Source organism: Aptenodytes patagonicus, chromosome 2 (assembly GCF_965638725.1).
Source record: "Aptenodytes patagonicus chromosome 2, bAptPat1.pri.cur, whole genome shotgun sequence".
In the NCBI taxonomy this organism is placed as follows: domain Eukaryota; kingdom Metazoa; phylum Chordata; class Aves; order Sphenisciformes; family Spheniscidae; genus Aptenodytes; species Aptenodytes patagonicus.
In genome coordinates this window covers 138,301,114-138,314,845 of record NC_134950.1, presented here as the reverse complement: position 1 = coordinate 138,314,845, position 13,732 = coordinate 138,301,114, and the positions used below count along the sequence as shown (strand labels likewise).

Sequence of the window (13,732 nt, the reverse complement as noted above, 5' to 3'; positions counted from 1 at the left end):
GTAATAATGGTGCTAAAGACTATAAAAAGATCACCTGTTTGCTCCCTTCCTGTCTATATAGATAAAGTATGAAATGTCTACAGCTGCTGAACTGATCTACTTGTTCAAGATGTCACAAGACGCAGCATCATTTCCACACACCCAGGAAAACACTCACTTTCCTCATGATTGAAGTATCTTAGGTAGGAAAGTGAGACTGTGATAAGGAAAGGGGACATAATTACTTAGTAAGTACCAGGGAAAAGAACTGACACAGTAACAGAAGTATGAATTGAAGCAAACATTGGTTTTATGCGAGTATTTATCCTCCAACACCTGTTATAAATAGCAGCTACTTTTTTTTTTTTTAATCAGAAATCTTTTTTTTTTTTTTTACCTGGGCATAGGTAGTATAAGCACTATTCAACAACAACAAAAAATTACTTTTGATAAAATTGAGATTTCAAGAAAAAAATTTTGCTCATAAAGAGCTGCTCAAATGTGGAAATATTAATTATATAGAAGTCACTTCAGATTTTCAGAGCAAACTATTTGCTAATATACACATTAAAATTTTACTTTCACAGTAAATTATACAAAACACTAAGTAGTATACTTACCCACCCACAAAGCAGAGGATATAAAATGCAAAGTAAAATATAGCGAAGGGTCCAAAAGTTACTAGAAAAAGCACAACGCCAAGACTTCCCCATCCCCATATGGAAAGACTAGTCTGTAAACAAGAACACATGGAAAACAAATAATTAATATGATATTTATACCACTTTAAGTCTCCAAAGCAATATTTGTAGTTTCTACAAAGCTTGATACATTTTAACTAGATATGAAATGTTTTGCTTGATGAAATAAAAATGATCTTTATTTTTTAAAAGCCTATTGCTGTCAAGTTATAATGTGGGCTAGTAGTCCAGTTTAGCCAACATTAGAGCATTTTTCTTTCAAATACTGTTACTCATCTCTCACTTCAGATGCAACTATCACCCTTTAAAGCGTCATTTTCCTTCTCTATTCTCATTTTGTGCACTTTTGTTTCTTGAGATCCCTTTTTTCCCCCTGTGAAATTCTCCACTACTTCCAAGAAAAATGCAGGCTTTGTAACAGAACAGGGAGAGATGAATACAACCTCATTTTACACAACTGAACATGTAATATTCCACAGCCAAGCAACACTATTTCTTCCCTAGATCAAAACAGTTGCAAGACCAAAAAAGTGTCCCTTTCTCCCATCAAGTCACACACAGGTCAACAGGCACACCAAACATTTGGTGCAAGTTTACTTTTATTCTTCCCTTTAAATAAAAGAGAGGGAAACTTAAGAAACTGATTACTGAATTTTTACCACAGAAATCAAGAGCATTCAAACAATTCTTTGAACTATCTAATTACAATTCTGTTTTAAAATCAGGAAATTTAATATATTAAAAAAAAGAGAGATCCCAGTTTGACATTTTCTCCATGCAGGCATTATCACGTTACTAGAATAAATCTGGTTTAGCATGCAGGACTGATAATTCAGCAGTGGAGGGGGAGACAAGGGTTGTTTGGAAAGCCCGTGCTGCAGCTAAAGTCAGCCACAAGAGCATCTGTGGGGCTGGTGGGATTTTGGGGCTGATGTCATGCAAAACGCAGCAGGCAAAACTTCACCTGTGCTGGCGGATTCACCAGGAGTATGAAAAAGGCAGCAAAATTCAGGTTATTGTGCCAATATAGGTTACAGTATAAGTGCACTCCTATACCCATATATACATACACACTTGATCTATGTATATAAATAGATGAGTGTATGTGCATGTATATACATATATGCAGGGCAATCTAAAAAGCAAGGAAGTGAAAACCTGACTGAACCGAGCTACAATAGTTTTGGACCTTCACAATGCTGCAATGCAGTCAACAAAGATTATATAAATTTAATTCAATCTAGTCTCTATTCAGTATGGAAAGCATGTTTCAGCCAAGTCCCAGGAGTGTGAAACCGATGATGACAACTATTTATAGGCCCCCAAAACTGTTCCAGCTCTAAGGTTCTCAACTTTTCTTTTTTTGTTGTCTAATTTACGTCTTTCCTACCAGTGATCAAATGACACCCTGATGGGAACTCAGACAACTGCTATGTCAACAAGTAACACTAAGAAAGTATTTAAATAAACTCGTCTTGCAGTTTGACATTTAAAAAACAAGCAGAGATCGAACACCATATTTGCAGAGAGCCCTTTTTTAGCTTTTAATATGGAGGACAGGGAAAGCTTGCCTACAGCTTTTATTTCTCTAAAGGGACTATTTAGATTTCATCTTTCTATCTTAGGCATGGGATTCAGAAAAATCAACTTCCTGACAAAAAAGTTTTAAAAATCCTATAAACAATGAAAAATAATATAAAATAAGGCTTCTACCTAAAGCAGCTTTGATTCTTTTCTGAGAGCAAGACATCAGGCTGCCCAAAAGCAAAATCATAGCCCTAAGGAGAGACTGTTTCATAGATGTAAATTGTCATCATCAGAATAATTTAATTCTTCCTATTTTATTATAAGTTTAATGGAACATTGAGATGAAATTCTATTTTCTTCCTAATTAAAGTTTCTTAGCAAGAGATGGAGAAGCTATACTGACTTTTTTCTTGGTGTTTGAGGCCGGAAAAAATTACACTCGTCTACATACTTACGTGTTTAATTAAAGTGCTGCAATTCAAAAACTGGATTGCAAGTGATTCAATTCTCCTTAACCTGAAAAAGTGCTTTATTAGATGATATTAACCATACAATCCACACAGCTAAAATGCTGAAGAACAGTGCTACAATAAATAAAAAAAAATAACATTGGCCACAGCTGAGAAGATTTTGTTGACTCATAATAAGTAAATGCAGTAGATAAACTGCTTGGGAGGTGGGGAGGAGAGACAAGGAGAGGGACACCAATCTAAAAAAACCTGGGAAATACAACAGTTAACTAAAAAAGACATGAGCTCTCATTATAAATCTACATTTCAATACACAAAGAAGACTCCTCATATTCATGCCCTCAGAATACATTTTAAAACTTCTGCAGAGCACTACAAGCAACGGGAAGATACGCACACAGAAGATAACATTTAACTGTGGTCTTTTTTTGTCAAAAAATCAGTATGCTTAGTGGCATTATTCAAAAAAGTTTAAGTTCTAAATATGGGACAAGCACTCTAAATGACTTAACAAAACTTAATTAAACTAGATAGCAGGATGCATATTCAGAGTTGGATGAATGCATAATTAACAAAGAAAGTTCTATAACTCTAATAGATAAAACAGTGACCTTTTGTCCTACGCTCTAGTTTTGCAATTTAGCATATGGCTACAGAGATTCAAATCTCATTTGGTATTTTAATAGGATTTCTGAAAACTTGCACACAACTTGGTACACTGCAGTAAGTACAACAGATACTGGCCCAATTCTTGTATACTTCAGATGAGTGTTTATAGTCTTCTGGATTTCAAGACAATCAAAGGGATCTAATCATCAGCATGGCTCCCTTTAGGCTGACTGTAAATAAAACTTCCCCTAACTTCACACTTCTTAAAGGGACTTTAGCAGCATAACTCCCAGACAAAAATGAAAACATTAAACAAAGTTCCTTTAACACATCAAAATCAACTATTAAAAGCAAAGAAAGTCCAAACACCAAACAAATATGACTATGCAGCTGGTCAGTATGGAACTAGCTCAGGGATTTAAATAAAATTTCTTTGGAAATAAGTTGTAAGTAGTGGGGTTTGAATTTACAATGTCAATTTTTTAGAAGATTCACAGATTTACTGAAGCTCTGCCTAGCTTTACTAAAAGTCAACTGCAGGGTGAATGCTTGTCACTCTTGACAGAAAGAACGAGCCAGTCTTCTGAAGAGATGGTAGAATGCTGGTGTTTAAGTAGCAGCTATCCAGACCCTTTAAAAGAAGCTGACATTCCCTGCGCTGGGAGGGCAAATTTCCAAGCTGAACTGTCATACTGTATGCATACACACAAGCGCACACGGATAAAGTGCTCGAGCCCCACCGCCCAAGCCGCAGAAGGCAAAGGCGGGAACTGGGAGAATGAAGAGCCGCCCACTGTGGGAGAACATCAGGTTCGAGACCATCTAAGGCACCTGAAGGTGCACAAGTCCATGGGACCCAATGAGATCCATCCACGGGTCCTGAAGGAACTGGCGGATGAATTTGCTAAGCCACTATCCATTGTATTTGAGAAGTCGTGGCAGTCCAGAGAAGTTCCTGCTGACTGGAAAAGGGGAAACATCACTCCCATTTTTCAAAAGGGGAAAAAAAGGAAGACCCAGGGAACTACAGGCCAGTCAATCTCACCTCTGTGCCTGGGAAGATCATGGAACAGATCCTCCTGGAAGCTATGCTATGGCACATGGAGGACAGGCAGGTGATTCGAGACAGCCAGCACGGCTTCACCAAGGGCAAGTCCTGCCTGACTAACCTAGTGGCCTTCTATGGAGTCACTACATCAGTGGACACGGGAAGGGCTACAGATGTCATCTATCTGGACCTCTGTAAGGCCTTTGACACGGTCCCCCACAACATCCTTCTCTCTAAACTGGAGAGGTATGGATTTGATGGGTGGACTGTCCGGTGGGTGAGGAAATGGTTAGATGGTCACATCCAGAGGGTAGTGGTCAACGGCTCAATGTCCAGATGGAGATCAGTGACAAGTGGCGTCCCGCAGGGGTCAGTACTGGGACCGGTACTGTTTAATATCTTCATCAATGACATAGACAGTGGGATCGAGTGCACCCTCAGCAAGTTTGCAGATGACACCAAGCTGAGTGGTGCGGTCGACACGCCAGAGGGATGGGATGCCGTCCAGAGGGACTTGGACAAGCTCGAGAAGTGGGCCTGTGTGAACCTCATGAGGTTTAACAAGGCCCAGTGCAAGGTCCTGCACCTGGGTCGGGGCAAGGTCCTGCACCTGGGTCGGGGCAACCCCTGGTATCAATACAGGCTGGGGGATGAAGGGATTGAGAGCAGCCCTGCCGAGAAGGACTTGGGGGTACTGGTGGGTGAAAAGCTGGACATGAGCCAGCAATGCGCACTCGCAGCCCAGAAGGCCAATCGTATCCTGGGCTGCATCCAAAGAAGCGTGGCCAGCAGGTCGAGGGAGGTGATTCTGCCCCTCTACTCTGCTCTGCTGAAACCCCACCTGGAGTACTGTGTCCAGCTCTGGAGCCCTCAGCATAAGAAAGACATGGACCTGTTGGAGCGGGTCCAGAAGAGGGCCATGAAAATGATCAGGGGGATGGAACACCTCTCCTATGAAGAAAGGCTGAGAGAGTTGGGGTTGTTCAGCCTAGAGAAGAGAAGGCTCTGGGGAGACCTTATTGCAGCCTATCAGTACTTAAAGGGGGCTTATAAAAAAGATGGCAGCAAACTTTTTAGCAGGGCCTGTTGTGACAGGACAAGGGGGAATGGCTTTAAACTAAAGGGGGGTAGATTTAGACTAGATCTAAGGAAGACATTTTTTCACAATGGGGGTGGTGAAACACTGGCACAGGTTGCCCAGAGAGATGGTGGATGCCCCATCCCTGGAAACATTCCAGGTCAGGTTGGACAGGGCTCTGAGCAACCTGATCTAGTTGAGGATGTCCCTGCCCACGGCAGGGGGGTTGGACTAGATGACCTTTAGAGGTCCCTTCCAACCCAAACTATTCTATGATTCTATTCTATAAAGGATCTTTATTCCAGATCAACAACCGTTCCACCTCATCAGTTTTAGCCACTTTTGCTTACCATCACTACAGATGCTGTATATTAGCCCCACTATCACTACTTCTTATCTTTCATGTCTGAAGTCTTACAAAGAAAGACTTCTGCAGTGTATTAGTAAGGTCATATACGCAAAGGGCTAATGTAGCATCATATTGACACACAGTAATTTTCTTCCCATGCTATGGAACTGCTTTAGCAAAATAAACTGCAATTGAAGTAAAGGGCTGCCTGTAAGCCCAAACAGGGTACTGAAGAGCCTCATCAGGTAGAGGAAACACACAAAGGTGAATATTCACGAGCTTGATTCAGCTGTTACAGATAACAAGACTATCACCTCTCAATGCCACCTGTTGGTTTTTGGGTTGGTTTCTTTTTTTTTTAAACTAGGCTTTGTCCATTTTTCCCACTGAATGTTTTCTCCACAGTACACAGCCAACTACTAGAAGTAGTACATAAAGAACTTGCTTTCTTATATACATCTCCTTTTCCTTTCTTTGGCTTCTGCTTTCTAATTAGTGCAGCATTTTGATGATCCCTGTTGCATACTTATAGCTAACAGTGCTGGCTAAGACTGACTACGCAACTTAACATGACCATTCACACAGGAGCTTATGTAATTCCACAAGATTCACTGCTTATAAACTGTGTACTAAGGCCACACAGACAGTCTTAAATCAACAGTTTAAGAGAAGAAAAAAAATCCCACTATAATTTAGTATGCATGCAGTTATGAATTAGCTAGAGTATTTTGCAGTCAAATCAATGGGAGCGTGGCAAGGATTTAATATACGAACCACAACAGCAATGACTTACTCCAGTAACAAATACAACTGTGTCTTACTATATTAAAGTAGCTTCAACAGGTTTCTTGTTTGCTTAATCCAGCTGACAAGCTTTCAGAGCTTTGCCTCTATGCCATGTTTAAGCAAAATCCTCAGCCTTGATACAGCTTTCACTAAAATGATTCACTGAGGTTAAGTAAAGGTTTGTTGTTTGGATTTAATCTGGTGCTGTCAATTTTAGCTTGCAACGGGCAGTAAGATACAGAAGTGTTTCTAGTTTAGTGCAAAAACACTGCTACGCCAGAAGCCCAGTTGACAGGTAGTCCTTTTCCTCCTATCATCTTCTCTGCCACCAAACAGTGGACACACACGTTCCCTCTCAGAAGGCTCTGGATGCCACCGTCATCCCACTCTAGCCAGGAGCTCCTGTTCCAGACACTCAGCTCTCTTCATGATTCCCCCACATGCTCGGAGTAATTGTGGTTTCAAGTTTGGAGATGGGGCAGGAGGGGAAACAAAGAACATCCATAGAGGAAGGCTGCACTCTGGAATCATCCACTTGTCAATCTTAAAGCTTCAGCACAGAATACTAAAGTCTTACAGCTATAGCACCCAAAAGGCCCGTACCACGTCGGAAGATTGCCATTTATGATTGTTTTCAACTTTAATGGTTGCAATAGAATAATCTGAACATTAAAAGAACAGGGTTATTTAAAAACAAAAACATGCTGCTTTGCCCACAATTCTTTTACTGAGTATATTCATTTGTCCATTAATATTTTTTAAATGGCAGTAGCTAACCTGTCCCTAACTAGACATTGATAAGCAAACTGTTCTTTGCCATTTGGGTAAATTTTTTTTTTTTTTTTAAATATGTTTTGCCAAATGTATTTAATGCCACCTCTGGGCTCCCATTAAAAAAATTTGTCAAGGATTGCATATACAGTAGATGTCAAGTTTAATTTTGTTAATTCTACACATCTGTCTTTTAATTTGACTTCCATTTTGAGTGTAAATGGAACGTGTTCACGTATAAACCTTTCTATAATTAAGGTGAGTGTCATTTTTGTCAAGTGATTAAAAACATTATTTTAGCATTCAAATTACTGTCTCTTCACTAGCATGACAAGTAAAATTGGAAAGCTGCATCAACTGGAGTGCCAATTTCATCTGCGATGAAATTGTTATGTTACACTACTAGGAGAAATATTTAACAATTGTGAAATAAGCCATTAACATCTTTGTAGTTACATTCTCCTATCTGCCAAAATTACAGCAATCGAGTGAAAGACATGTCAAGCGGGGTTTTGAAAAGAGTTCTGCATATCCTCATTTCCTAACACCACTAAAAGTCTCCTCTTAACCTCTTCCTTCTTACCCTTTTGCCCTTTTCCTTCCTTAGCCCAAAAAGCAAGGCAAAGAAAACCCCTAAGCTCCATTCCTACTTCAGACTACGTAAAAATAATTGCAGTGAATTTACACAACAAATTACTGCAGTACTCACAAGAAAACTCTTGGGAATTATTTTTTTCTTAAAGGAATTTTATATATTCTATTTTTTTTTTACTGTTCTAAGTTTAGACTTATTTTTTTCCAAAGCAAGCCTAAAATATTAAAGTATATAAATATACACTAATCATCTTTTAAATAAAAAAACCTTACACAATCAATGTTAAGTTTTAACAAGTCAGGCCAATGAAGTTTCTTCTGGGTAACTGCAGTATTCCTGCTGATCCCTCCTGGTTACAGAGGCTGGAAACTCTCATCTGCTAAGCAAGAGTCCATCTGTCCTCTCTCTACCTCACCTCCTACTCTTCTGCTCAGCACATGCTTTGTCTGTCAAATGGCTTAATTGGTTAACAGTTGGATTAATTCAAGTGCAATCATGTCTAACTGTATTTAGTCTGGATTTTCCTACTGCTTCTCACACCGAGTGAGATAGAAAAGCTTTTGGGATCATTTTCCCCTACCCTCCCCCCCCCCCCCCCCCCCCCCCCAGTTATACAAGGTGGTCTAACAAAGCTCTTATGGACAGGCAATAACTTTTCATTTATATTCTAAAACCACAATTACTGCACTGTTTCAATGATTCATGAAGTTAATTTTTAAAAGTGCAAACCTTTAAATGAAAATATATGCTAACATTTTCTCAAAATACATAACATTAAAGCACAGCATATAACTAAGAAGTTTAAAAGCTATTGTGCACAATACTTCAATTTCAGTATTTATCCAGAGAGCAACAAATTCCATTACTCAAATAAAACCTGCCTGTTTGCTATAGTTAGAATATTACTATTAAAATAAAAATAGAAAAATTATGTTGCATATTTTGATACAATTGGTTTGTGCAATAAAGCTGCTGAAGAAAAAGAACAGTCTTCCAATTACCACTGATCATTGTTCTACCAGAAATGGTAAGTATTTTCAACACCAAACTTTCTTTTCAAGTGAAAAACCAGTAAAATTCAGCCTGGATTCAAGAGTCAAGATTTCTCACACACACACACACACTTGCTCTGCCAGCACTGCTGATCACAACATGAAATTAGGAAGTGGATTTTTTAATTTTAAACCAACCTTCATTTTACTAACATTTATGTTCAGCACTAACCACTATTTTATTATACAGCAGAACTATCAGCAAGGGACAGAAAGCCTCATTTCATGTAACCTTGTTTTGAAAGTGGAATAAATATTTATCTTACTCTGAAAAACAAGAGGCCACCTTCACAGACACACACACTCTTTCTGATCACATGCTTGCATTAAGACCCACTCTGAATCATATTCTAGTTTACAAGGATATAGAGTTTTGGCCAAGTTTAAAAGAAGCACTTGAGCATCTTGGATAATGATGGGAAATAGGAGATGCAAGCCCACGTTCAGCTACTTTCTTAAATATAGAAGCGACATATTCAAATTCATTTTTAATATCATTTCAAAGCAAGTGATCCTTTTTCTTTTGTAACAATCCATATTGACTTGTATCTAAGCTAGTTTAGCCACGTGAACAGAAAACAGACAAAAAGGATCAAAGCATCTTGCATCACCTTAGGTGATCCAAACAGGACCAGGCTTATTGCTTGACAGGATTACCTAAGGTGATCCAAAGTGAGAAAACAAAGTAATCCCTCTAACTCTAGCTTGACTTCAAACCAATGAGATAATCTAGACTGTTCTATGTTCAGCCTCTGGATAAACAGATTACATCTATTTCAAGTTTTGATAGCGCAAAACACTGGCAAAGAGGAGAGAGGGGGAAGCCCCCAGAATCTTTATCAAATAAAAAAAAAAGTCTGTTCTCCTAAATGGCTAAAAATAATGAAGTCACATGTTCTTTAGTCAAGAAACTGTTACTGCATATTTCATTTGCAATTACCACTTAAGCAGCATTTTAAACTTTTTACTTTCTTGCCTAAAACTGCAGCAAGGAGTTATTTAAAAGTTTCTTTCACCAATGTTTTCTTTCTTTCACTGCTAAAGAAACCTGATCCCACTAAATGAATTTAAAGAATCATCAACTTTGCTTCTTGAACAATTTCTACCACTTAAGATTCCCAATATTTATCTGGACAGAAATACATTAAATCAGTCTCTCTCCATAAGAGTCACATCTAGTAGGCCGCCTCTTTATGTTCCATCTAATTAAAAACTTGTAGGCAGAGCTCAGGACTACTGTAGAAAGTCACACAAGACACGTTTTTAAAAAGGTTTCTTCATAACTTAACAGCTATGCTTTTTGAAGATAGAAAACAAGTTTCTTCAGTTTTAAGCTCATGTTCCATGCTAGTGGTAACTTCAACTGAGCATCCTTTCTGCAACGCAATAAGCAGCTGCCTATTCCTTGAACTCAAATCTCCACTATACTGCCCAATTTATGCCATTACCTGTATCAGCTTATACTTACTAAGAAAATATATATAAAGATTATTTATACATAAGTGGTTTGGGACACAGCCTTCTGTTCAAAGGCAACCCATTCTTGTCCATGATCTTTAGAGGGAGGAGAAAGTGGAAAAAGATAGGTTACTTTTGATTACTTTTCTTAAAATAAATCCATTATTTCCTCTATGGAGATACCACACAATTTCACAGCAGCTGCTCTGTGCAAAATAGTTTGCGCAATCTTAAATTGATAGAATTAGCTTTTTTTTTTTAAAAGAAAAAAAAGACATACAATGATACTGTATCTACTTTAGGAAATCTCAGAAACTTCCAACAATAACAGCCCCACAAAAATAGAAAGTGAAATGAAGTGAAAGTGCTTAGTTTTTGCAAATACAGAACTGTCAAAGACATGAAGGTATAAACTAAGATAAATTCCATAAAATTATGAACATTTTGGAACTGCACACTGCAGCACCAGTTACTGTGGTTTTGTTTGTTTTTTCCTAAACAACTCATCATATGTGAAACAGCAGACAATACCTTCAAATTTTATACTGAAAAAGAATAAAATTTTTGTTTCTACCACTTGATGACTTGCTTAGAAGCTTCTATAAGCAAATAATTATTCTCACGCAAACTCCTTAAAACAGTAGTTTCTTCTAAAAAGACTGGTAAACCATATGTTTCAATGACGTATCTGCAGGATGTGTATGATTTTTTACTGAGAATTAAACTTCTTATATGTGTTTATATATCTTTCATATATATATATATAAATATTATATATACACACACAAAATCCAGTACTTAAGTTTACTGTAGAAAGATTTAGTTATTAACTTCTGAATAATCTTTTAGTACCCTGGCTTCCTCAGGCTATAAAACTAGTCACCTGAGAGTTTTGTATATTTCTTTAATCCACTGGTAACATCATATCTGCTATTTGCAGCACAATTTTCAGAGTCCTCTAAACTACAACATTATCCCACCAACTTTAAGATTAAACTGCTTTGGACGCAGTATAGTATTTTACTGTGGTTTTTCATTGTTCTAAAAGTAAATACCACAATCTAAAAGTTCCCAAATAAGCAACACTCCTCATCTAGATGAAAAAGGTACTTTAAAAATACTAAGTTAGCAACATAACTTTAGAATATTTTTATCTGAGACTAGACTAAATATAAAGAGAGACTCTAAGGGCCTTATTAGGTCAGGTTATAAATGTGAGGGAATACAAGTGGAAGAAGCTAATTCACATTATCTATCATAATTGCCAGAAGGCATCCTCCAGTAACAAACACACTCAACAAGACTAAAAACTAATTTCCACATTGTCCCTAGTGATCAAGGCTGTTGTCTCTAACTACAGTCAGTCATGTCACCTATCTTTGTGGAGTTATTTTGATAAATGAAATAATGTGATTAAAAGATCCCCATCCCTCTCCACCCCTGAAAAATGTCTTTTTTTTTAAAAAAAAAAAAAAAGTCTTTTTTTATTACAAAGGAGGAGAAAAAGCTATAAACAATAATGTAGGGCTCAGAAAGGAAAACCACACGGAGTTTCTCAGCTGTAAGGTCAAATGGTACCTTGACTACACGCAGTACTGCAACCGGTATTATGGAATCCAGAAAGCCAAAGCTCAACAGAAAGCCAGCATAAATGATTTCTCAAATTATACTGGCAGCAGAAGAGGATCTGCAAGAAGGAAGGTCCAGGCCAGCAAGGAAGGAAAATACATGCCAGTCAGCCTCACCTCAGTCCCTAAAAAGATTGTGAGCAACCAAAATGGATTTACCAAGCGCAAATCATGTCTGACCAACCCAATTGCTTTCTGTGATGAGGTGACTGATGTTGAGGACAAGGAGGGGTGCTTAGATGCTGTGTACCTTGCCTTTAGCAAGGTCTCTGACTCAATATCCCAGTCTCCTTATCACAAAATTCGTGAGGTATGGGCTGGATAAGTAGACGATAATGTAAGCAAAAAAATTGACTGGATTGCTGGACACAGAGACACATGATCAGTGGCGCAAAGTTCAGCAGGCATCCAGTAACTAGGTGGGAACCTTCAAGGATCAATACAAGGACCAATGCTGTTTAATGTCTTCATTAACAACCTGGGTGATGGGACGGAGTGCACTCTCAGTAAGTCTGCACAAAATACCAAACTGGGGTGAGCACTCAGTACGCTGGAGGGTAGAGCTACTGTTCAGAGGGATGTCGACAGGCTAGAGAAATGGGTTGACAGGAACCTCAGAAAGTTCAACAAAAACAAGTATAGGCTTGCATCTGGGGTAGAATAACCCTGGGCCACAATACAGTCTGGCAGCCAACCCTCTGGGAAGCAGCTCTACAGAAAGGGACCCAGGGGTCCTGGTGGGCACTACGATGAACAGAAGTCAGTAGTGTGCCCTTCCAGCAAAGGCAGCCAACAGCATCCTACCCTGCATCAGCAAAAGTGTCACCAGCAGGTCCAGCAAAGTGATCCTTCTTCTCTATTTGGACATGTCAGACCACCCCTGGAGTCCTGTGCCCAGTTTTGGTCTCCCCATTACAATACAAATCATCTGGAAACCAATGTGCAATATCCAATTCCGCCACAAGGGATTTTGTGCCAAAACAAAATACTTCCGTATACTGAAGCCACATACTGGCTACACTGGCCACCGGTTTGGTGCTCCAAATTAATATTCTGACCCCCCTTTACGTGACTGGGAGGTAACACAACTTGGAGGTTGGTATGACCCCCCTCCTCCACTCTCTGGTGCTCACCTTTATCTTCAAAAATAAACAAGCAAGAGCAGTAGTCTCCTACACACCTACCACCTGGGCATCTACTGCCTAAACACTGGAATCTTAAGAAACAGCTACCAACATTATATTCATTGATTTTAATACTTTGGGGGGTTGTTTTGTTCTTTTAATTCCAAGACCTCAATCAGTGCCAGCACCATGAATCTAGTTTCAGTTTGGACTCCTGCTTGCAACGATCACCCCTTCACTATATCCAATTTCTTTTCTCAAAAATTTACTGAGAGTTCCCCAATGTTTTTTAAAAGTATGTAGTGCTTTTTAACCAGCATCATAATTAACAAATTACAAAATGAAACGGATGTAAAAATAGAGGAACCTCAAAGATCAAAGTATACACCACAAAGAAGCAGTTTTCAGTAGCCAAATAACAAGTAGATCCCAAGTGGCATATACAGTGCATTTAGAAACTTAAATGCACTGACAGAATACTAGCACCTTCCTCTGAAGATTGTGATGTTACCCCCCTATTTCCTTCTTAAGTTTAAACTTGCTGCAGTTCTTTGAGT

At 38.6% G+C, this 13,732-nt stretch overlaps 1 protein-coding gene across 4 annotated transcripts in view; it reads right to left on the bottom strand.

The window, feature by feature from the left end:
• SNX13 (sorting nexin 13) overlaps nt 1–13,732 on the bottom strand; it is a 73,946-nt gene that overhangs the window by 49,340 nt on the left and 10,874 nt on the right. For 3 of the 4 annotated variants that reach the window (XM_076331383.1, XM_076331385.1, XM_076331384.1), the window contains exon 2: nt 600–712. The exons of the other annotated variant lie outside the window; for it this stretch is intronic. In XM_076331383.1, the coding sequence (XP_076187498.1) occupies nt 600–712 (113 nt within the window). The remainder of the gene's footprint in view (nt 1–599; nt 713–13,732) is intronic. 4 annotated transcript variants of the gene reach the window in all.